Source organism: Gorilla gorilla, chromosome 21 (assembly GCF_029281585.2).
Source record: "Gorilla gorilla gorilla isolate KB3781 chromosome 21, NHGRI_mGorGor1-v2.1_pri, whole genome shotgun sequence".
NCBI classification, from domain to species: domain Eukaryota; kingdom Metazoa; phylum Chordata; class Mammalia; order Primates; family Hominidae; genus Gorilla; species Gorilla gorilla.
Genome location: NC_073245.2, coordinates 27714687 through 27740580, shown reverse-complemented (window position 1 = coordinate 27740580; position 25894 = coordinate 27714687). Strand labels below are relative to the sequence as shown.

The window sequence follows — 25894 nt, the reverse complement described above, 5'->3', positions numbered from 1 at the left end:
GCATCCTAGGCTGCTTCTCCATCTAAAGGTTGGGTTGGTCTTTGATGTGGCACACTTTGGCAGGGTAAGGACATTTTAGACTACAAAGAATGTATCAGTTAGATATTGCTGCATAACCAACTGTCCCAAACACCAGTGGCTTTAAATAGCAATGCTTTGTTCTCCTTCACAAACCTATGAGTTGGCTGAGGGTTGGCTGATGTAGGCTGGGCTCAGTGGGGCGGCTATGCATCAAGCTGAAGGGCTGGCTGGCCTTGGGTCCCGGCAGCAGGTTGGCTCAGGTCAGTTTCACCTGGTTTCATTCTGAAGCCCAGGCTGAAGGGGCAGCAGTTATACAAGGGAGTAGCTCTCCTCTTGGAGGCACAAGAGAGCAAGTAGAAATGAGTGATGTGGCTCAGAACTAGCACACTTTCACTTCGGCCACATACCATTGGCCAAAGCAAGTCATATGGCCAAGTCTAAGTCAAGGAGCTGGGAATTACACTCTGCCTCTAGTGGGAGGAACTGCAAAGTCACATGACAAACATGGGGAATGCAGGGAGAAGGGAAGAATTTAGACCAATAATTTTATCTACAAGGATGACAAAAATCAACACCAGGGAATGAGTGACTGATGGGGAAAGTTCCTAGTGCCTTTGGGAAGATTTTCACACTAAATAGGGAACAGCTACTCTTGTCTTCAATATCTGTGATAGGGTCTCTCTTATAAAGGCTTTTCAGTCTTGGGGGCCCCATCTCTTCCACGTTTCTCAGCTCCCTGGCCCTCCTACATGATCCTGGACATCAACCCAGCTACAAGGATGAATTTCAACAATGTTGGAGGGATGTGGAAATAGACTGAGAGATGAAGGTACCTCTCTCTTTCCTTTCCCTAGAGCCATCCAGTTCCTGTCTTAGAAAATTAGTTACCTCTAAATACCATGACTATTTCAGTGAAGAATTAGTCCAAGGGTGGGCCATGCAAGAAGGAGCAAAGGAAAGCTTCTGGCTATTGAGACCCAGAGCTCTCAGAAGATGAAGCTATTTAAATCTTTGGGCCAACCCACTGGCTCTCCTGGAATTCTTGATTCTTTGGTTTCTCCTTGAAGAGAGCAAGAAAAGCAGAGCTAGAAAGAGCTAACAGACTCCGGTAGAAATATTCCAATCACTTTACGAATTTAGGAAATATTCATCACCTTAAACATAATACCTGCAAGGCTTTCAGGGGAAAAATAATAAACTTTTGTTGGTTTCTGTTTTTTCAAGAAAACATTAGCAAGTAAAAAAGTTATAAACTTAATTGATGACAGTGGTCTTGATTAGTGCTGCCACTAAATGTTCCCACTTCTCCTGCATTCAGAAGGGACCTTGTCCATTTGGAGTTAGGTGTGGCCATATGATTTCCTTTGGCCAATGAAATGTGAGTGCAAATAGAATGTATTACTTTGAGACAGAGGCTTTTACAGACAGTATGTAATTCAGCATGGCTCCTTCCCACCACCGTGGTAATCATGGAAGTGTGTGTTGAGAGGGTATCTCCATTAACCAAAGCCTCAGAGTGACTACAAGAGACAGAGTTCCCTGATGACATGTACTAGACACATAGCATGAGAGAGAAGTCAACCTGTGTTGGATAAATCACTGAGATGTCAGGGGATGTTTGTTACAGAAGCAGAACTTGGCCTATTCTGACAGATAGATACACTGATGTAAGTCAACCAATAAAGACATTATCAAAATAAATAATTCAGGAATGACAAAGATATGAACTTTAAAATAATGATACTAAGAAGGATTGGTGATAAGCTCTTAGATACACAACTAGGACTAAACAATTGTGGGAAGAATATAAATGCTATAAACCTTGACAAATTAAAAGTAATAATAAAGCCAATAAAAGTGGGAGGGAAGTAGAGAAGAATCATGAATATCAATTTCTTTTTACTTTTATAGCAGGAATTCATACCATCTGTATTAGTCAGGGTTCTCTAGAGGGACAGAAAAGGGAGTTTATTAAGTATTAACTCACATCATCACAGGGTCCCACAATAGACTGTCTGCAAGCTGAGGAGCAAGGAGAGTCAGTCTGAGTCCCAAAACTGAAGAACTTGGAATCTGATGTTTGACGGCAGGAAGCCAGCATGGGAGAAAGATGTAGGCTGGGAGGCTAGGCCAGTCTAGTCTTTTCACGTTCTTCTGCCTGCTTTATATTCTAGCCACGCTGGCAGCTGATTAGATGGTGCCCACCCAAATTAAGGGTGGGTCTGCCTTTCCCAGCCCACTGACTCAAATGTTAATTTCCTTTGGCAACGCCCTCATAGACACACACAGGATCAATACTTCACACCCTTCAATCCAATCAAGTTGACACTCAGTATTAGCCATCACACCATCTTTCACTGAAAACCTGAGTTTAAAATAAACCTAATGATATTAACCTCTTACTCTTTTCCTCCATATTATTCTGAAATTCAGAGGAAATTGAATTAATAATTTATGACTATATCCAGAGATGAAGAAAAAATTCATCAAATTTCAGCAATTCTTTACGTTTCAATTTTTTCTTTCATTAAAATAAAACTAAATTCCAACACTTTGGTCTTAGGTTGGGTTCTCCCAGAAGCAGAACCTGAATCTAAATTTGGAGTATTTTCTAGGGAGTAGGAGTAGGGGGATGATGCCAGGAAACACTGGTAGTGGAGTGGGGAAATAAGACAAGGAAGGAGAGAAGTATGAGCTGTTCAAGAGCAGGTGACCGCTGTGGGAAACTAGGGCTCAATACCACTAGGGAGCTCAAACAGACGGTCTCAGAGTTTGTCCTATCTGCAGGGTAAGCCAGGACATTTATCCATCACTGTTCATCCATCACTGTGGGCTTCACTGGGCATTAACTGCTTGCCACTTCCCCTCTGCCCTATGTGTAGGCTGATCCCACTCTTGTAGCCAGAGAGACCCTCAGGCAGAAGACATTCAAGTGTTTGCTAGGAGAAGTCACTGGACTCTACTAGAACAGCAAATACTGACAGGATGTGGGTTGGGCACCAATAGCATCTAATAAACCCTTTTTTGAGTTTAACAAGCCTGTATAATAGACTAATCTCAGATGAATTATGCTAAGTGAAAGAAGCCCACCTGAAAAGGCTACATATTATACAATTCCATTTATATGGCTTTCTGGAAAAATCTAAGCTATAAGGATGGAAAACAGATTCATGGTTGCCAGGGGTTGGGAAGAGAGAAGTGATGACTACAGAGAGGCACGAGGGAACTCCCTGGGGTAATGAAAGTGTCTTACATCTTGATTATGCTGGTGAATTTGTCAAAATTTATAGAATGCACACCTGAAAAGGGTAAGTTTTACTATATGTAAATCAGGCCTCAAGAAACTGTGATTTTTAAAATGAGTATGCATATTATTTCAAGAATGTTTCATTATCCTCCCTTGAGAACTTAGTGACTTGCTTCCAACAAATAGAATAAGGCAGAAGTGATATTGCATGTGTCAGAGACGAGGTCATAAAAGGCACTGTGGCTTCCTGCTTGCTCTCTCACTCGCTCTTGGGTCACCAGCTTTGGGGGAAGCCAGATGCCATGCCACGAGCAGCCTGATGGGAAGGCCCATGTGGTGAGGAACCAAGGTGTCCTGCCAGCAGCCATGCGAGGCAGCCATCTTGGAGGTGGGTCCTCCAGCCCTGGTCCAGCCTTCAGATGACTGCTGCTGGGCCAACAGTGAGTAATCTCATGAGAGACCCTGAGACAGAACCAGCTGGCTAAACAACCCTCAGATTCCTGACCCTCAGAAACCCTGTGAGATAGCATCATTGTTTGTTTTGAGAAGCTGCTACATGTTGGGACTATTTGTTATGCAGCAATAGATCACTAATACACTGACTTAAAATTCAATTCCTGTTTTTAAATAAAATTATCCATTCTTTCATATAAATTTTTTGCCAAGAGATATTTGACATGATATTCATCTAAGGGGATTAATTATGGTTTCTGGGTGGTGGGTTTGGGAGTCATTTCTCTTGCATTTGTCCTGTTTTATGTTCTTGAACTACTGTTTAAAATGGGAGTGTATCATTAAAATTAAAAACACAAATGAGGACTCGGAGCCTCGGCATAGGTGGAGAAGGCGTCATTTTCCCCAGGGAGTGGGGGGCAGCAATGAGGTTTATGTCTACAGGAAGCAGGCACACCACTCCTTGAGGCAGTGAGAACTCTGCTGGGCCTCACACTCAGTGGCACCAAAACAGCAAATGAGCCACCTCTGAAACTCGGCTTCATTCTTGTGCATCAGAAGGAATTGTCCCAGCAGGATGTAGGCCTGGGGAGGGGATGAGACAGGGAGGAAAGCAGGAAAGGTATCATAAGCCAGCTCAGATGCGCTCTTCCTCCCCAGCAACCAGGGCTCACGTGACAATCAAAGGAGGGGGAGCAGGGCCGATTCAAGGGAGCCTGTCAGTCCTTGAAGCCCTGACATGGGTCTTAGCCCTGGTGAGAGCTAAGGCCAAGTTAAATGCCCATCTCTCAGGGCTGGTTTGCGGGCCGTCCACCCTGGAATGAGTCAGACCCTGCCCTCTTCAAACTTTAACAAGCACATGAATCATGTGGGAGCTTGTTAAAATGTGGGTTCTGAAAGTCTAAGTCCAGGGAGAGGCCTGCATTTCTAACATGCTCCCAGCTGCTGCTGGTCCAGGGACAAGAGTTTGAGTAGCCGGGGCCTAGCACACTCCTGAAGCTCCCTTCAGACGTCCAGTGAAGCATTTCTCTTGGAAACACACACATAACCCAGACAGAGTAAGAGACATTCCCGCCCCACTACTTCTGCAATTGTTGTAGCACGGGATTTCTTTTCTTTTCTTCTCTTTTCTTTTCTTTCTTTTATTTATGTATTTATTTTTTTTTTGGAGACAGAATCTTGCTCTGTCGCCCAGGCTGGAGTGCAATGGCGTGATCTCGGCTCACTGCAACCTCCGCCTCAAGCGATTCTCCTGCCTCAGCTTTCCAAGTAGCTGGGATTACAGGTGCCTGCCACCATGCCTGGCTAATTTTCATATTTTTAGTAGAGACGGGGTTTTGCCATGTTGTCCAGGCTGGTCTCGAACTCCTGATCTCGGGTGAGCCACCTGCCTTGGCCTCCCAAAGTGCTGGGATTATAGGGGTGAGCCACTGTGCCCATAGCACGGGGTTTCTAAACCTCGGCACTATTGATATTTTGGACAATGCTTGAAATGTTATGGGGGGCTGTCCTGTGCATTGCAGGATGTTCAGCAGCACCCCTGATCTCTATGCATGCCAGTGGCACCCTCCCTCCCCGACCCAAGTAGCGACAATCATAACCATCTCCAAACATTGCCAAATGTCCCTTGGGGGCAAAATCTGCTTGGGCTGAGAACCACTGCACATGGGGCTGACAGATGAATGGCATCTTAGCATTGATTTGTTTTTGCAAACCACCTGTGTGATCTCAGGCAACTCATGTAACCTGAAGTAAGAACCCACAGAACCTGGATCTCAGTTTCTGCACCTTCCTAAGGCACATGGTGTGCTCTGCAAATTAAATTAAGTGAATTAAAGGGGAAGGCATTCAAAAAATGTAAATTCCTCTCTCATACTGGGAGCTGTAGTCCTGTAGGAGGAGCATAGAAGGTTTAAAACATGCTAAACCTTGTCCACGTTCCCCTTCCTCAGTCTCTGTGGATAAAAAATACATGGAAGATAAGCACTCAGTGCACCGTGATTTCTATTTTTACGGCATTCTCAAGCTTTCTAGCTATTAATACTTGCCTCGAGGCTTTTAATTCATCTTTTATAGTTTTATTACACCATTATTGACAAGGCACAAGGACCACATGGAGGAAGGGAATTCCCAAGGCCACATAGCCAGAAACTAGCCAAGCCACTAAATGGTGGAGGCTGGAGATCTCAGGTCACATTAAACGCCCATCTCTCAGGGCTGGTTTTGGGGGCTCTCCAGCCTGGAACCAACAAGAACCAGCATCCACCCATGCCTCGAGTTCTGGGCCCTTTCCAGGAAAACCTGATGGTGTCTGTTTACTTTTAGTTATGTAAAATAAAGCAAACTTCATCTTAACCAAAGAGAGCATACTTTTTAAGAAGAGAAATCAAATAAAAGCTGAATCCCAGTCATAAAATATACCCAAGCACTGAATTTTGGGGGTTTTATTTTTAGTCATGGTCCAGTTGTTGATAAGAGAAAAAAGCCAGGATTTTGTGGTGATTCTGAACTGCTACTTTAATCTTTTTTAAAAAAAGCAATATAGTTACTTGGTGTGATCTCATTTTACTTTATCAGTATCCTCCCATTTTGAATGGTGGATTTTACTGAGATGTATTTAAATTAATGTTTTTGAAAAATAACATTTATTAAGTGTTAATTGAGCCAGGAGACATAGGTGTGGGAGGTGCCAAGGTGAAGGTAACAGAAACGAGAGACACAGAGCTGTGTCCAAGGAGAGAGAATATTAATAATAATTAACAATAATTAATAGTAAGTGGCTTACACAAAGCTTTCTCCATAAAGAGAAATGTTCATGATAATACTTAACAATAGTAGTTAATGCTAAGTAGCACTTTTTAGCACTTCTGTCGGCCACGTGCTGCTAGACACCTGACATGTTTTAATCCACCTGGTCCTCACATGTACTCACCCCTCCCATTCCCCAGGTGGAGGTACTAAGTCTCCTGTTTTCCTCTGCACTATTCCTGCACGTCCCAACTGTCTGCAGTCTGGCCTGGAGGCTAATGCATCCCCTGCCCGTTTTAGAAGTGGCACTGCCAGCATCAGCTGGCCTGTTAGTGAGAGCCTCCACATACCCACAGGCTCAGCAGCCAGGATGCCTGGGAACATGTGGACCCTGGGCAAACTTTCCAGGAATGCTACAGGAAGCCCCGTCTTGCAGCCTCTGGAGCCGAGTGGCAACCTGACACTCCCTCCTCAGTTTTCCCTCCTGTCTCCCTGTGGCATCTTCCAGGAGGGAAAGTTGGCTTCCCTTCTCCCGTCTTCCCTGAGCACTTCACCCTGCTCCTCAGGGAAGCTGGAGTCGTGGGCTCCCATCATGACCCTGCCAGATGCCCGCTTGGTTTCTCCCCCGGCTCCAGAAAGCCCCCTAATCAAGGAGAAAAGATGCTGCCCCTTTCCCTCCTTGGGCCAGAGCTCCCCAGAATTCAGCTACTGGGGTGGGAGGGGTGACACAGAAACACAGAAACCCTGAGCAGATGTCCCTGTCCTCCTACCACCCTGGACAGTGGCCGTGGCCGTGGCCGTGGCCATGGCCAAGCCAGGGAATTACATTCCGTCCTGCAGCTGTAAGAGGGGGGGCTCGGCCAGGTGTGGTGGCTCACTCCTGTAATCCCAGCACTTTGAGAGGCTGAGCGGGCAGATCATCTGAGGTCAGGAGTTCGAGACCAGCCTGGCCAACATAGTGAAACCCCGTCTCTACTAAAAATACAAAAATTAGCCTGGTATGGTGGCAGCCGCATGTAACCCCAGCTACTTGGGAGGCTGAGGCAGGAGAACCCAGGAGGTGGAGGTTGCATGAGCTGAGATTATGCCACTGCACTCCAGCCTGAGCAACAGAGTGAGACTCTGTCTCAAAACAAACAAACAAAAGGATGGGGGCTCAAGGGCAGAATGCCCCTAAACTCCAAGTGCAAACAGTGAGGTTCCTCCAGGGGCCGGCCCCCCAAGCAGGGGAGGAATCACCCTCCAGTTTGCGGTGCCCACTTCTTGCTAAACAGCAGCAGTTTGAGCCTATGCCAGGGTTGGGTTCCCTTGCATCTGAGCCATGTTTTCACACAGCGCCTGGTGCTAAGAGCACCCTGAGCTGGTTTAACACTTGGCTCTTGTCATCTGGAAATTCTTACTAAATTTCTTTTTTTTTTAATTACTTTTTCTTTTTTTCTTTTTTTTTTTGACGACGTCTCCCTCTGTCGCCCAGGATGGAGTGCAGTGGCACGGTCTTGGCTCACTGCAACCTCTGCCTCCCAGGTTCAAGCGATTCTCCTGCCTCAGCCTCCCGAGTAGGTGGGACTACGGGTGCGTGCCACCACGCTTGGATAATTTTTTGTATTTTCAGTAGAGACAGGGTTTCACCATGTTAGCCAGGATAGTCTCGATCCCCTGACCTCGTGATCTGCCCGCCTCGGCCTCCCATAGTGCTGGGATTACAGGAGTGAGCCACCACGCCTGGCCTACCATTTTTTTTTTTTTTTTCGTAAGAGATGGGATCTCATTCCGTCACCCAGGCTAGAGTTCAGTAGCATGCAGTAGCTCTTGGCAACCATAAATTCCTGGGCTCAAATGATCCTCCCACCTCAGCCTCCCGAGTAGCTGGAACTACAAGCACGTGCCACTACACGCCCTAATAAATTTGAACTAGAGGTCTTGCATTTTCATTTTACAGTGGGCCCTAAAAATTAAATAGCTGGCTGAGATCCACACTTATTAAAATGCTCAGTACTCACCATAATGCCGGGCCTTGTCAAGCAGAGATAAGCTGTCTCTGCCCTCTCTTGTTCTCTAGCTGCTTACAATGCCCTCTGCCCAAGTCTGCAGGTCCTGAGCACCTGTGCTGAACGGACTTCAATCACCACCAGACTCCATGGTGCAGTGACACAACTTTCTTCGATTCTCTCTCGCCAGTCGCCTAAGTCTTCATGTCATTTCAGGTTTAAACTCTTGTGTGTTTTTTTTTCTTCTTTTATTTTGAGACAGAGTCTCACTCTATAGCCCAGGTTGGAGTGCAGTGGCACGATCGCGGCTCACTGCAACCTCCACCTTCCGGGTTCAAGTGATTCTCCTGCCTCAGCCTCCCAAGTAGCTGGGATTACAGGCATGCACCACCATGCCTGGCTAATTTTGTATTTTCTGTACAGACGGGATTTCACCATGTTGGCCAGGCTGGTCTTGAACTCCTGACCTCAAGTGATCCTCCCAAAGTTCTGGGATTACAGGCAGGAGCTACCATGCCCGGCTTAAACTCTGTGTCTTTGGTGTGAATCCTCACTTCAGGGAATGTTTACCCCTTCTTCCTCCTCCCTGTCTTTTAATTTTACACTAAGAAAATTATTTGCTTATCTGAAATGTGAATTTTGATCTGGCAACTCTAGGCAGAAAAACCCCAAACTTACGTGACTGGCCCCTTGTGGGGCTCAGACATCAGGCAGTGGAGCACAGCGTCTCACCGCCCACCCAGCAGAGTGGACAGAAAGGAGTTGGAGCCTTCAGAGGCTTCGCTGTGGAGACCTGGGGACATGATGGAGGCAGGGCCTGACCACACTGGGGCCTTCTGGTCCTGAACTCAGTCTCGCTCCTGTCCACCAATGGCCACGAAGTAACGGAGGGAGGAGATGGGACGCCCCTGAGCATGGAGAGTCTAGAGGTAGGGCTACAGTTGGCTGCAGGCATGCGAGAGAGAGCAGAGCCTCGCCTGTAAGGAAGTGAGGGCCAGAGGGAGCAGAACCTTGCAGTAAGGAGGTGAGGGCGAGAGAGAGCAGAGCAAGCCTCGCTGGTAAGGAGGTGAGGGCGAGGGAGAGCAGAGCCTCGTCGGTAAGGAGATAAGAGCAGCCGCGTGAGAAGCACCTTCCTCACAGCTTCAGTTTTAGGGGCAGACGGCACAATGGCTTAGTATCCAGACCCTGCAGCTTATCCGCCCAGATTCAAATTTCATCTGTCACCCCATGTGATCTTGAGCAATCCCCATGTGATCTTGAGCAATCCACATGTGGTCTCTATGCGTCTCCACTTTCCAGTCAGGAAAATGGAAATGAAATAGTGTACTTTGTAGGATTGTTTTTTACAATTAAATGAGAAATATACATAATGCACTTAGAGGTGCTTGACATGAAGCAAATGCCAAGTGTTGCTTCTATTTCCTCCAGTCTCATCCTTTAGGCAGCTCTTAGGAGGAATATTTAGGCTCAAGGATATGGCTTTATAGTGTCTGCAAAGAGCATTGAACCAAACCAGATTCTCTGCAATGCTAAACTTACTTTTGCACTGTGGGAGAACTCAAGCACACCCGCCCCACAGGGCCCTGCCCCACAGTTCTGCATTTGGGGGATGTCTGAAAATTCACCTACCCATAGGTGGGGTTTTCAGAGGGAGAAGCGAAGTACAAAGAACACAGACCCACCTCTGCCTCCAAGGAACTTAGGGAGAAAAGCACAGGCAAGCTGTGCCGCTAACATTGTGAGTGTGGACTCTTGGGGCGTGTGCAGACAAACTAGCATCGACCTTTTTCTTTTTTGAGACAGAGTCTCCCTCTGTCACCCAGACTGGAGGGCAGTGGTGCAATCTCAGATCACTGCAACCTCTGCATCCTGGGTTCAAGTGATCTTCCCACCTCAGCCTCCCAAGTAGCTGGGACTACAGGCATGTACCACCACACCCAGTTAATTTCTGTAGTTTTAGTAGAGACGGGTTTCACCACCTTGGCCAGGCTGGTCTGAAACTCCTAACCTCAAGTGATCTGCCTGACTTGGCCTCCCAAAGTGCTGGGATTACAGGCGTGAGCCACCATGCCCAGCTAGAGTCGACCTTTTGTCAGATGTCGCAACATGGGGCACCCACCAAAAACCCAAACTGCTCAGAAAAAGGAGCCTGTTGGGTGGGGTGGCAGAAAGAAGGCTTCCCATGGGAGGTGGGCTGTGAGTAGGGTCTTGAAGGGGTTCAAAACCCATTTCAAGAGAGGCTCCAAGTTGGCAGGAGGGTGGTTCGAGGACAGTCTGGCTGTAGTATAGGGGTCAGGGATGAGGCAGTGGGACAGAGAAGACAAGACAGAGCTAGAGCCAGGCACAGCGAGCCTCATTGGCATGTGCACCATGAATTTTCTGTTTCCACAGTTCCTTTCTCCCTTACAGCTCTTTCGCCCTTACATCTAGACCAGTGCTGTCCAGCAGAAATAAGTGAGCTAGCCACATATGTGATTTTGGTTTTCCTAGTAGCCACGTAAAAAGGGGGAAGGAAACAGGTGAAATTCATTCTAAAATATATTTTCTCTCATATTTCCGAAATATTATCATTTCAACGTGTAATCAAGAAAATAATTACAGATGAGCTATTTTACGTTCCTTTTTTGGGCTAAGTCTTTAACATTGCAGGGTGTGTTTTATATTTCTAGTACATCTCAGTTCGGACAAGGGCACAGGTACCTGCGGCCGCTGTCTGGATCTAGAGCCTCAGGCCACAGCTGATGCTGATTGCCCCTGGGAAGGGCAGATACAAAACACCCAAAAGAAGGCTATCACATATGGCTTTTAAGCTCCCGAAGAGGCTTAGGTAGATCCATGGCAGACTCATTAGTTTTGAAAGTCCTGACTTAAACCAGGAGCCAGAGATCAGTGCATGCCAAAAGCCAAAGCTCTGGGGAAAATGGTGACAGGCAGTAAGAACAGTCCCCTCCCAGCACCCCACATCCTCCATTAAAAAAAGCTGAAAGACCTGTGTGAGAGGAGGAATGGAGGAGAAGGTACTCGATGTACGGGCTGGTAAGAGTTTGAGAAGGGGACTCCCAGAGAGGTAATAGGACATCCAGATAAATTGGCGGGGTGGAGCGGGGACACTGGTGTCTCATCTCCCCCAGGGCATCCAGCACCCTGGGGTCTCTAGAGAGAGCTGATGGCTGAGTGCGGAGCCCAGGGAGGTAAGTGTGAGGGTGGCCCACAGGCCTGCATTCCAGCAGGTGCACAGAGAGGGTGCAGAAAGGACTGAGAGAGCAGAGCCCATGGGGCGAGGCCAGGAACGCCGTCACAAGCAAGGGCGGAACCCAAGGTGGCTTTGTGCACAGCAAAGAAACTGAGGCTGAGCCCCAGCTTGGGGTGGGACAGGGAGCAGGGGAGGGTGATGGCTGCACCTTGGCAGAAGCCAGCAAAGACAGGAGGTCACGTGAGGCTCAGAAAGATGTCCCTCCCTGTGCCAGGATTAGGTATCCTGCAGGCAAGGTATGAAAATACAAGAGGCTGGGTGTGGTGGCTCATGCCTGTAATCCCAGCACTTTGGGAGGATCACTTGAGCCCAGGAGCTGAGACCAGCCTGGACAACATGGCAAAACTGTGTCTCTACAAAAAAACACAAAAAATTAGCTGGGCATAGTGGTGCGTGCCTCTAGTCCTAGCTACTTGGGAGGCTGAGGTGGAGGCTGCGCCCAGGATGAGGAGGTTGCAGTGAGCTGAGATCACGTCACTGCACCCCAGCCTGCGCAATACAATGAGACTGTCTCAAAACAAAAACAAAACCAAAAACAAAACAAAATAAAAACCACCAAGAGTCAGCATCTTTATTGGCTAAATCTGAGAACCCTGTCCTGCCAGGATCTGCCCGCCCAGGATGCTGTCATTGCTGGCCCTGACTTCAGATGGGTCCTCACCTTGAAGCACTTGCCCATCTTGGAGGGGCCGCATCTGGGTCTCCTCCTGGGTCTCACTACAGGCCCAGCCAGACTCCAGACCCTGATACAGGGTCTCACCCCCAAATTTAGTCTAAGCCTCCTCCCTGCCGGGCATAACCACCTGGCCACAGATCTTCTTGTGCAATTTGTGACAGTACAATCCACGGCTGCTCCAGTTCACCTGGGAGCGGACAAGGCACTACTCCTCAGAGCCCTTGTCTCCTCATTGGTAAAGTGGAGAGAGTGACCCTCATCTCAATCACGGGTGTGGGCGGCTCAAAGCGAAGGATACAGGTGACAGCCCCAGTGCCAGTGCCTAAAATTAGCAGCTCTAGGAAAGTGCTCACTGCACTGGCCAGGAGGTCATGGACACAAGAGGAGCACATCTCCAGGGACCCGGCTGCACACAGACAAACCGTCCCCACAGCCCTGACTCGACAGGCAAGTTTTCAGATGCCTAACATTTTCCCATTATTCATTCATTTTTTGTTCTAAAACCCACCCACCTATAATCCTCATTTAAAACACAGTTAAGCTATTCACACACACAGACTTAAACTGGAAAAGGCAACACTACAGAAAATAAATCAGTGGTTGCCAGGGACTGAGGCTGGTGAATATGAAGAGCACAAGGAAATGAATATTTTGAGTAATGGGATTGCTGTGTCTTGACTATGGTAGCGGCTGCATCACTGCATGCATGTGTCCAAACTCATAGAACTATGTACTAAAAAGGGTGAAATTTAATGTATATATGTCAATTATACCTTAATAAAAACATTTTAAAAATAATGAGTATAGCTGAACAACAACCACAAAACCCCACAATTATGGACACATTGAATCAATGGTGTTTGACATCAGAAGAGTGATTACCTCTAAGGATAGGGGATAGCCTTGGCCAAGAAGAGGCACAAGAGAACCATTTGGAATTTTGGAGACATCTGATTGCTGGATCTGGGTAGTGGGTACATAGGTGTACATATGTGTGTAAAAATTCATTGATCTGTGAATTCCTTTATATCAATACATATTCTCCTCGGTATGTTACATCACAAAAGGAAAGTAAAAAGAAGAATGATTTCTTTTTTTAAAAAAGGAATTTTTCATCAGGTGTGATGGCTTGCACCTATAATCTCAGCACTTTGGGAGGCCGAGGTACGTTGGATCACTTGAGTCCAGGAGTTCGAGACCATCCTGAGCAACATGCTAAAACCCTGTCTCTACAAGAAACACAAAAAATTAACCAGGCATGGTGGCACACACCTGTAGTCCCAGCTACATGGGAGGGTGAGGTGAGAGGATCACTTGAGCCTGGGAGGCAGAGGTTGCAGTGAGCCGAGATGGCACCACTGCACTCCAGCCTGTGCAACAGAGTGAGACCCTGTCTCAAAAAAGTAAATAAATAAATCATAAAAGTACAAAAATTTTTTCATTTAAAATTTGTTCCCCAGAGAATGGTTCTCCCTCCTTCGTCTGGCAGGAAAGAATCCAATCTACCCAATAGGGGCACTTCCATTTCTGACGATACCATCTACTGGACATTAAACTGGCTCACAGATTGCGGTGTTATTCTGAGTATTTACCAGCTAGTGCAGAGCAATGGGGTAATCAGAAAACCATGGCTCTCATGGTTCAGATGTAGATGCAAACCAAACTAGTCATCAGCCATGTGTGCAGCAGTTCCCAGCCTCTTTGGGTGTTTCTGTAACACTGTCCCACCTGGTAGACTGACTTGGGGCACTGAGGAGAATGAACAGCAACAGCTCTAGCTGGTACCTCTCCTGACCGGGCGTGCCATGTTCTGTGAGTTCACAGCCTGCCTTGTCTGTGCTCACTCTCTTTGCGTTGTCTTTGGGACTGTCTCATCCTCTCCTGAGGCCCTAAGCAGCTTTTTAAAAGCCCCATAAAAACAAACAATGACGTAGAAAAGAATATTCCAATTCCACTGGATAGCCTTGAGGTCATTCTTGGTCTGAGAGTGACATCATAGAATAACTCACTCTGGTGTAGACCCCAGGCTCCTGTTTCTTCACCTGCCCATTGCCAGGCTGGTGCCCTGGCAGGGGCAAGCGAGATGCCATGAGTCCCTTCATGGGGGCGTGGAGTGCACCTAAATCATCCATCCTGACAGCTCATCTCAGACCCCAGCGGCTGACCTACTTTTGTTGATCCCTGAGTGTTTGAACACCAAGTGAATCATGCCCAGCCCAGCTGCTCTGAACTGAAGCCATTCTGTGTGTATGTGCCCATCATCTGCAGGCCCTTGAGGCTGCCTGAGCATGTGGGGTCAATAGCACGAAAGCATGTGGCACCCCACCAAGCGGCAGCTTTGCTCTCTGATGGCCCTTCACAGGGACACGTGGCAGGAACTGCCATCTGGCAGGACTGGGCGAAGAAAGGTAGGGAAGAGAAGTCAGAGAAGTAAGAAAAAATGAATTACCTTGTTGATACCTTTGGTGACCAAATTGATCGCGAGCTCATGGCTGATGCCATCCACCCAGCAGACATCCTTTTCTCCAATGGGTTCAGAGAGGAAGGCTCTCAGCCTGGGAGACATGTGGTCCATCTCCTGTGACAGCAGTGGGGAGAGAGGAGGATTAGCAGATACCTGACTTCTCCCAGTGTGCATGGACACTGGGGAACTCCCTCAGCCCACCAAGGGACTGGGGCAACAGATGGCAGAATTCCTTCCATCATCCAGCATTTCCTGGGGTCTGCTAACTGCAGGTGCACTGGCCTCCACTAAGGCCTTCACACATCCATTCCTACCTGGATGGACAAACAGAAGCCGAATGATGGCCACAGATGAGTCAAATAAATTTCCATGAAAAGAGTGTGCTTAATATTAAGAACTGCAGTGGGTTCTTTCCAACTCACCCCATTCTAAATGCCTAAAGCAATAACTTAACTTCTCTTAGCTAATTAACCCACCTTCTCTCTTAACCACCCAACACTTTAGTCATACTTTTATTTCAGTGTTCATCACACTGTATAATAGTGTAAACTCTCTAGAAACTCTTCAAACTGGCTCAAATTGTAAAGAACACATTATAGAAATCCAAAGCCTGCAGGTGGGAATGGGTCGCAGCGCCATTCCTCAGGGATTGTCCAGCTTTCCCTCCTTGTGTTGGCTTTATTCTTGCTTGGCTCCCCTCACGGTGAAAGGGCTGCTCCAGCACTCTTTGGCCTCACCAACTCCACCTCAAAAGAAGGAAGAGAAGGTGGCTTTTGCTTAAGTCACCTCATTTGTTGCCTGTGCTCTAACTTTAGCCAGATAAATCAGCTTTCCCAAACAGCAGGACTTGCTCATCAATTTCCTGCAACTTTAGATTGCAGGCCCCAGGCAAAAAGACTCTCTGTCTTAGCAAAACTATTTTCATCCCTCTCCACTTTTAAATGGACCACCATCTTCCAGGAGTTGAGTCTCCTAGGACCTTAATGAAGACTGCCGGAGGTAGCTAACATCCTGAATATTTCCTGGAAGATCTCGAAATATCATGGGCTCCATAAGCATTAGGTCTGCATCCCAGCAAAACCGGCCATTTTGTTAAATGAGGGTTGCCATCTTCCAGTTTTTTTGTTTTGTTTTTGTGATGAAGTTTCGCTCTTGTTGCCCAGGCTGGAGTGCAATGGCATGATCTCAGCTCACTGCAACCACTGCCTCCTGCATTCAAGCGATTCTCCTGCCTCAGCCTCCTGAGTAGCTGGGATTACAGGTGTGTGCCACCACGCCCGGCTAATTTTTGTATTTTTAGTAGAGATGAGGTTTCACCATGTTGACCAGGCTGGTCCTGAACTCCTGATCTCAGGTGATCCACCCACCTCGGTCTCCCAAAGTGCTGGGATTACAGGCATGAGCTGCTGCGCCCGGCCACCATCTTCCAAGTTTGATAGAGACATCTTTGCTGCTGTCCGCCTGAATGTCTCTTCTCAACCAATCCACATTTAAGGTTTGTTCATTGTAGCATCCCCTTCCTGGTACAAAATTCTGTGCCAGTTTGGACAGTTTATGATGAAAGTAACACAAAACTCAGTGTAAATCAGTTTACACAATAGGGAGGTGTTATTAGCACATGCTACCGAAAAGTCCAGAGGTAGATCAGATGTAGGTTGAGCAAGGCTTCAGCTTGATTTCCCGGCAGCTCTCTCGACTCAGTCTTTCTTTGTGAATGGGCTCAATCCTCAGCTTAACTCCTTCGTGGAAGTAACTGGGCTGCAGCATTGCTTTTGCAAGCCACAGCCCTCTCCCCCAAAGAAACACAAAGCTGTCTTTTCCTAGGGGCCCCCAACAAATGCCCTCTCTGGTTCAAACTGTAATATGCCAACCCCTAAAACAAAAATTATGGTCTGATATGTGTGTTCTACCGCTGGGCTCAGCAAGGAAGTCAGTGTCCCTCAAAGCTCATGGGCTGCAGGGATGGGGCTGGGGGGACCTAAATCAAGATAGTTATCCTGTTCCTGGGGATAGTTACCCCTTACAATATGGGACTATGATACAGGAATGACCCAATGTCCTCCACACATTCCCCAGCAGATCATGAAGCCCCGAAGGGCTGCAGCTGCCTCCTAATGGCCTTTGCTCCCCAATCCAACACCAGCCCCTCTGCCGAGGACATGGTAAGCATTCGATGACGTAAATGATCAGGTGCATCCAACGCCTCCCTTTCGCAGCCCTATCCCCTCTCCCGTCCCCATCCTCCTCCAGACCTTTCTACAAAGTCGAGCTCCTCGTGTACGCCTTCTTGCCCCAAAGGACATTTTGTAACACTTCAGAAGACACTGAACTCTCCCAGAAGAGATGAATCCAAAGGCACTGATTTTGGAAGTCAGGGGGCTCCTAAGAAAAGTGGCCTTGATGTGTCAATAGATTCTAGGAAGGGGAGCAAAAGACATGAGAGGTTGTTCAGGGTCCCCTGACTCTGTGGGTCTTAAATCCACAGATGTGTGAGCCGAGGGCATCGACCTCTCTTTAGCAGCTAAATAGGAATCTCACTCTTCATCTGTGAAAATATGTTTCGTAAGTACAAGATGGTGTTTAACTCAGGTGTTAACAGGAGAACGCCTCAGCACCCATGGCTTTATGGGATGATGAACTGAGATTGAGAATTGGGATTGATGAATTGGGTGAGAATCCAGAATTTCTGAGCAAGGAAAAGCCTGAAAGTCTCATGAGCCGCTCCGCCTTTGCTGAGGGAAAATTCCATTCACTATCCATGCTGGCCATCTGTTAAGTTAAACATCTCTGCCTATGAAATCTAAGAATAAATGGAAACTACAACATTGCTATCAATGCATCAGCAGCATCAAAGACGGGTAATGCTTAGTAACACCTTGTGTGTGTTTGCTTTTCTCACACACCTGAGCTCACTTTGATCCTTGCAACAACTCTGGGGTGGGGACATAGGCAGTGATTTTTGCCCTCCTGGGGCTCTCCAGCAACGTCGGAGGTCAGAATAAAAAGGTCTTCACATTCTTTACGACACCTTTGGCTGCAACAGTGGTGCTCAACTGGGGGCCATTGGCCCCCCTCCCCAGGGAACACTGGTAATGTCCAGAGACACTCGAGTTGTCACACCTGGGAGAGGGGGAAGGACTATTGGCTCTAGTGGGCAGAGGCCAGAGACACTGCTAAGCATCCTGCCATGCACACAACTGCCCCACAACAAAGAATTATCTGGCCCTAGGTGTCAATACCATCGAGGTTAAGAAACCCTGGGCTATAAATAATGAAAAATCCTGCCCCATGTGGTCTGAAACAATAAATACACTTCTAATCTCATATAACAAGAAATCCTTTGATGAGGTGGACCCAGGATCTTATCAGTCAATGACTCTGTGTGAACAAGGGTCCGGAATTTGCTCAGGTCCTATTCCAACGTGCAAACTTCCAAAGGTGCCGGGAGTGGTGGCTCACACCTGTAATCGCAGCAATTTGGGAGGCCGAGGCAGGCAGATCACTTGAGGTCAGGAGTTGGAGACCAGCCTGGCCAACATGGTGAAACCCCGTCTCTACTGAAAACACAAAAATTAGCCAGGCGTAGTGGCGTGCACCTGTAATCCCAACTACTCGGGAGGCTGAGGCAGGAGAATTGCTTGAACCTGGGAGGTGGAGGTTGCAGCGAGCTGAGATTGCGCCACTGCACTCCAGCCTGGGCAACAGAGCGAGACTCCGTCTCAAAAAAAAAAAAAAAAAAAAATAGAAAAAAGAAAAAGAAAAAAAATTTCCAAATGAAGGAGAGGTCTTTTCTTCTTGGGTGTCCTTAAGGGAGGCAACCTCCCGCAGAAACTCTCCAGCGGAACTTCCTAAAGGAAGTTTCATTGGCCAGAATCAGGCAACATGCCCACCTGTAAAGCAGCCACTGGCCAGGGGAATGGGACCGCTATGGGGCTATGGAGGTGTGGATGAGATGAGCCCCGTCTGAAACATGAGGCTAGTCAGAGAATGTCAGTTTCTGTAAGAAGGAAGGAAGGAAGAGAGGACATGAATGCTGGGTAGGCAAACAACAATGTCTGCTACATCTTCTGACCTTCTAAACCCTGGTCTAATGTTTGGTTCATTACAACTAGCACTTCTCAAAGTTGAGTGAGTGCACGAACCACCTGGGGGTTTTTTGTTAAAAAATGCAGGTGCTGACTCAGCAGGTCTGGGATGGGCCTCAGATACTGCATGTGTGACCAGCTCCAAGCAGATGTGACACTGCTGGCCCACAGACCTCACTTCCACCAGCAAGACATTCATGATGCCACTTACTCTTTTTATGTTATTGCATTAATTGTGGTAAAATATACCTAACATAAAATGTCCCATTTCAATCATTTTTAAGTGCACGGTTCAGTAATGTTAAGTGCATTCCCATTGTTGTGCAACCAATCTCCAGAACTATTTTCAACTCGCAAAATTGAAACTCCATACCCATTGAACAGCAAGTCTCCATCTTTCCCTGCAACCCCTGGCAACCACTATTCTATCTTCCGTTTCTATTAAAATGACTTCTCTAGATACCTCATATAAGTGGAAGTTACATATAAGTGGAACTGTGTAGAACTTGCCCTGCAGAGAATCTAAAAAGAAAAAAATTTTAAGTGGAATTATATAATATCTGTCCTTTTCTGTCTGGCTTATTTCACTTAGCATAATGTTATCAAGGTTCATCTGTGCTGCAGCATGTCTTGGAATATCCTGCCTCTTTAAGGCTGAACTATATTCTATTGTATGTACACAACACATTTTGTTTATTCTTCATCTATTGATAGACGTTTGGGATGCTCCCACCTTATGGCTATTGTGAATAATACTGCTACGAACATGGGTACACAAATATCTCTTTGAGAACGTGCGTTCAATTCTTTTGGGTATATACCCAGAAGTGAAATTGCTGGATCATATGGTAATTCTATTTTTAATTTTTTGAGGAATTGCCATACTGTTTTCCAAGCGGCTGTACCAGTGGCACTTATTCTTAAACTTGACAGCACATTAGGCCTCACATGGGGCGAGTTACAAATTACTGATGCTTGGATCCCACCTCCAGAGTTTGATTTCATTAGCATAGGGTATGTCCTGGACATAGAAGTTTTAAAAACTCCCCAAGTGACTCAAGTATGTTGCAAAATTGGAGAACCACGTCTTGTCCTTTGCTTCTATCTGATAAAATTCCAAGCAGATTTGCTGGGATGATGGAGTTCCAGCTAAATGGGCCTTTGCGGGGGGATCTGCAGCGTCTGTGCTGCCATATGGCGCATGCTCGCAGCTCCCAGGCAGCGTCTACCCCCAAATCACCAGGCGCATCATGTCCTCATTAGCCATCAATAGGAAGACAACTATGACCCCAGTGGCTTTGAAGTCAGAGAACTTCAGAGCAGACAGACCTGAATAACAAGCTGCTCCTCTTTTTTTTTTTTTTTTTTTAATTAAAAAAAAGGGATCTTTACTTCAAAGGAAATTTTACCTGGAATTCTTTTATATAAAATAGATCAAAGCAGAATTACTCTCTGTTGACTTGGGAATGAGAAGAGGACACTAGAGCCCCCCAACACATGATGCCATCCCCATGCCCTCGTTGGGCTCCCCGAGATCCTTCTCTAATCTAGCCTAAACCCCTAATTTCTCCCATAAGAAAACCAAGGCCCAAGAAGGTAAATGACCTGTTCAAGACGATGCACCTGGCCCAGGTGTGGTGGCTCACACCTATAATCCCAGCACTTTGGGAGGCTGAGGCAGGCAGATCACCTGAAGTCAGGAGTTCGAGATCAGCCTGGCCAACATGGTGAAACCCCGTCTCTACTAAAAATATATATAAAAAAAAAATTAGCTGGGCATGGGGGCAGGCACCAGTAATTCCAGCTACTCGGAAGGCTGAGACGGGAGACTCACTTGAACTCGGGAGGTGGAGGTTGCAGTGAGCCGAGATCAAGCCATTGCACTCCAGCCTGGGTGACAAGAGTGAAACTCCATCTCAAAAAACAAAACAAAACAGAACAACAACAACAACAACAACCATGCACCTGGCAAAGCACACCAGCTCTCCATCTTCCAGGGGAGCGCCCCTCTTCTAAGGCTTCCCTCTTGTAACCCCGGGCGAGCTGCAGCATTGGGTCCATTATGGACAGCTTAAGCACTTGGCCATCATACAACAGAACTAAGCAGATGCCTCAACATAATCCTGCCCTGTAAACGTCCTTGTATTACAGGGTGTTCTGTCAATGACCCTACTGTATTTTGAACCACAAAGTCCTGTTTGGGGAGGACACATCGGCAGGGAATGACCAAAAACAATTCTGGTTTTAGATGCTTAGAGCATCACCTTTTTAAATAAGGAATAAAGGAATCAGTAGAATTTAATCTCAATTCCCAAAGGAATGACCTCCCAGTTGCAAATGTTTGACATCCTTTAAGGTTATTTTTAAAAGCTGTATGACAGGTCTTCATAAGGAGGTGATCACAAATATGTCCCCTCTATCAGATAAATGGGGTGAGGATGGGGAACTGCTCCAATGCCATACAAATGGCTATTTGGGGCTTGGGATACAATTTCCAGTGGGGACACTATACATGGATTCAAAAAGGGACATCTCTTCCACCATTGGCTGGAAGTGAACTTGTTATTCTCTAAAAATTCTACAATGCAGGCTGGGCGTGGTAGCTCATGCCTGTAATCCCAGCGCTTCGGGAGGCTGAGGCGGGTGGATCACCTGAGGTCAGCAGCCCTGTCTCTACAAAAATTAGCCAGGCATGGTGGTGGGCGCCTGTAATCCCAGCTACTCAGGAGGCTGAGGCAGGAGAACTGCTTGAACCTGGCAGGCAGAGGTTGCAGTGAGCTGAGATCTCGCCATCGCACTTCAGCCTGGGCAACAGAGCGAGACTCCATCTCAAAAACAAAACAAAAACAAACAAACAAACAAAAACCTCTACAACACAAAAAGTGACTCCCATTAGAATACCATTGTTTTTGCAAAAGGTCAATGGGAAAAGTGCAACATTTTCATGTATTATTTTGCCATTAACAGATTGCTACCTGAACATTTCTAAATATTATTTTATGTAATATATTATTTCAATTGTGTGTAATTAAATTATGAAATCAAATGGTACCTGTAAGACTATTTTATCTATATCCCTAAAAGTTTATATATTCAAGTGGCCAAAAAGCATTTTTGGAGTTTTCTTGCTGAGAAACTGTGAGATTATCTTATTTTCCATGTTTGCTTTATATTTAGACACATGTGATATTGCCTACACCAGGGAAGTGGGATGTTAATACTTAAAATTAGTGTTTTTCCCTCATCTATTATAGAGGGTAGTCGCAAGGTATATTACAGGGGTTGGGCAGGGGAATCTGCATCTGTGGGAACATGGTTGAGACTGTTGCTGCTCACATTTTGTTTTATAAATTATCCCACATGATATATTTCTTTTGGAACTTAATGCCAAGAAAAAAGTATGCCTTTCAAAATTGGTATATTTCTACCTTTATGATGGAAAGAATTTGTAAAGATCTTGTTTCCTTTTTTACTTGGCCTACTAGGAAGCTCTGAGCTAACCCTAATGACCGTATAGGGAAACTAGCCTAGATGAATAGCTCTTTCACTTTGTAGTTAAATTTGCTTTTTTTGCTCGGTGCCTTCATTTTCTGTTTCTACTTTTATTTTAAAATGTAGATTCGTATATTCAAAGCACTGACATCCTTTATTAAAAGCTACTTTATTACATAGTTAACACCTCACAGATATGGAATATAAGTATCTCCCAAACCAAGCAGATTTATAGGAAAACAGAGCATCCACCCCTATGCCCTGAGAACACTCCAGTCTTGTAGCACCAAGCAGCAGGGAGAGCATGAGGGTGAGAATGACCCCAGGGTTGTTCCTTGGATGCCTGCTGTGCCTTTGGTCTACAGTGAGAGGATGATGGGACCTCTGCACTGATGGAGTCAAGCCAAGGGAGCTCGGATGCTCACCCCTCAGAATCTGAGGGAATACTGTCAATGCTACTTCCTGGCTCCCTGTACCTCTACCCACACTCCCCAGAGTTGCAGTTTCTCCCTTCAAATGACCAGTGTTTCATAGAGAAAGAATGAAAATGAGGGTGGCTGGCCTGGTGCCATCACTCACTCCTGTAATCCCAACAATTTGGGAGGCCAAGGCAGGAGGATGATCACTTGAGCCCAGGAGTTCAAGACCAGCCTGGGCAACAGAGTGAGACACCATCTCTCTTTTCTTTTTCTTTTTTCTTTCTTTTTTTTTTTTTTTTTTTTTTTTGAGATGGGGTCTTGCTCTGTCGCTCAAGCTGAAGTGCAGTGGCACAATCTTGGGCTCACTGCAACCTCCACCTGATGGGCTCAAGAGATTCTCCCGCCTCAGCCTCCCGAGTAGCTGGGACCACAGATGCATGCTGCACCACCTGGCTCGGGGTTTCACCATGTTGCCCAGGCTGGCCTTGACCTCCTGAGGTCAAGTGATCCACCCTCCTCAGCCTTCCAAAGTGCTGGGATTACAGGTGTGAGCCACTGCTCCTGACCTGTCTCTTTCTTTAAAAAAAAATAGAAAGGAAAGACGGGTGAGCCTGGGCAACATGCCACAACCTTGTCTTTACAAAAATTAGCCAGGCATGGTGGCACACACCTGTGGTCCCAGATACTTGGGCAGCTGAGGTGGGAGAATTGCTTGGGCCTGGGGAGGTCAAGGCTGCAGTGAGCCGTGGTCGTACCACTGCACTCCAGCCTGGGGGAGACCCTATCTCAAAAAAGAAAAAAAAGGAAAAGAAAAGAAGGGGGGTAACCTTCCTATAACACTGAAGGTCGGACTCTGAGGAGTCCTCTCCCACCTAGGCTGTTAAGGAAGGGTCTGAGGAGACCCTGTCAGGCTGCACTCATACGCTGGAGGGAGAAATGCCTCCATTTTGGATGGAAGCTCATGGCCTCAAGAGCTTCCACAGGGCTCCATTTTGTACAGTCCACTCAGGAACTACTTTTCAGGGTGTACCACACTCACCACAGTATCCTGGGGCAGGCAAGTGACCACCCCTCACCTTCTTGGGCCACATGAGTCACTTTCTGTGAGGGCTGCTCGGCGGGTGGGAACTGAGCCTGCCGTGGTCATGGTCACCACACTTGTGGAGAGCTCCCCTGAGAAAGAAGCCAGGGTGGAGGAAAGCAGCTCTGAGAGAAGGGAAGAGACAGATTCCCCAATAATCATTTGCAGGCCTGGGTTTAGACATGCCTGAAGGCGCCTACCCTTGGACTTTTCAATTATGTCAGGCAAAAATAAACAAAATAGGCATTTTTGCTTACTTCAGTTTAAGTTAGGATTGTGCCTTTTATAACAGAGTTCTAACTGATGACCCCTAATACTCATTCACTCACTCACTCATCCAACAAGTGTTTGTGGCACACCCTTTGTGTACCGAGCACTGTGCTGGGCACAAAGGCCTCCCCATTCCACCTAGAGTGCTGGGGCGGGGTCAGGCCCATGGCTTAGGCATCAGGAATGAAAGAAATCACTTTCTAATAACCACTAATGCTCGTTGTTCAAAAATAAAGTAATATTTGCCTTCCTTGCCGTTAGCTCCGATTCTGCAATGGGGAACAAGATCTTTTCTTTCTCTGCTCCTTGTTGGCTGTCTTACATATGGCCCTTTGAGTATACATCCTTATCTTGATGGGTCTACAGGTGATGAATAACCAAATACATTCAACAGTTCCTCAGACATTCACTGAGTGCCATCTGTATGCAAGGCCTTGAGCTAAGTGCATGAACCCTCAGGACGACATCTTCTGCAGATACCTCTCCCAGAGAAAACAGAACCAGCCCACGGCAGGGCACACCACACACCGTGTACTAGCCATAAGGAGGCGTTCCCAAAGGCAGGGCTCACCTTTTCAGGGAACTAGGAAGGAGGTGGCGGCTCAGCTTCATGGACTCTGGGTCTGGAGGTTCCTGTTAACTCCTGCTGGAGGAGCTGGGCTGAGGGTAGGAGATCCTTGTCTGACCTTAGCTCCACCAATGACCAGCAGAGCTTCATTGGGCCTGTCACCTCCATTTCTTATTTATAAGATCAGCGTTAAATTCACTGACCTCATCCTTCTGGTTCCTTCCTGTGTTTTGTCTCTGTTCATTTACAGTCTCTAGATGGTATAAAATTCATACAGGTCCACAATCCCTAAGCTACCATTTTCATATCCAAATGGCTCTGAAATCCAGAAATTCTTTTTGGGGCACAGGGCGGGAAGACTTACTTGGCAGCAAATGCTGGCCTGAACTGACATGAGGCTATTTATAGTCTTTATTATCCCAGTTAGTGTGAATATTTATACACTCCACCACAGGAATATTAATGGGTTTACAGGGTGCTGAGCCAGGCTCCACTAGGAATGTTCTGTAATATACAAAAGAGGCATCACGTTGCCCATTTTTTTTAAAAAAATTTTTGAATTCCCTAGAACTTCTGGCCCCAGCAATTCTAAGTAAGGTTTCATGGATGTGTGCTAAGATCACCATGCCTGCAGCCAAGGCAAACTGCAACGATCCATGAAGAAGCCAGCTTGTCTCCCAGCTTGTGCAGCCTCCACCTTCCTTGTCCCATGACTCTGTCTCCCAACCTTTGTGAATAGAATTGTCCCTTGTCTATAAAATTCCATCTAGGCTGGACATACTTGTCTGATAGTGGTTCTAGCCAGGACTATTTCTGGTTGCATTTTTCCTTCATGCAAATATTCCCTTTCCTTTGGGGTCCTGTTATCTGCAAAGGATCAGGAGCTGATGAAATAGAATAAGTCATATAAAGAATGGACAAGCACATTAGTTCACCCTCCATGGATGAGATATCTGCATTTGTAATAGATGTATTTTTTTCACCTTTTATTCTTCTTTTTCTTTCTTTCTTTCTTTTTTTTTTTTTTTTGACAGAGCCTCACTCTGTCGCCCAGGCTGCTGGAGTGCAGTGGTACAATCTCGGCTCACTACAATCTCTGCCTCCCAGGTTCTTGTACCTAACTAAGCCT

The 25894-nt window shown here is 46.6% G+C and overlaps 1 protein-coding gene across 3 annotated transcripts in view; it reads right to left on the bottom strand.

Annotated features, from left to right (window-relative positions):
* Positions 1–4101: 4101 nt before the first annotated feature.
* BANF2 (BANF family member 2) overlaps positions 4102–25894 on the bottom strand; it is a 39258-nt gene continuing 17465 nt past the window's right edge. The window contains exons 2-4 of one of the 3 annotated variants that reach the window (XM_019016847.4): positions 23886–24019; positions 14836–14964; positions 4102–4306 (exon numbers count right to left, since the gene is read on the bottom strand). In XM_019016847.4, the coding sequence (XP_018872392.3) occupies positions 4160–4306; positions 14836–14961 (273 nt within the window). In that variant the 5' untranslated portion in view covers positions 14962–14964; positions 23886–24019 and the 3' untranslated portion in view covers positions 4102–4159. Of the gene's footprint in view, positions 4307–14835; positions 14965–17102; positions 17266–23885; positions 24020–25894 lie in introns of all 3 variants that reach the window. The other 2 variants (XM_063702084.1, XM_004061842.4) reach the window with 2 other exon arrangements.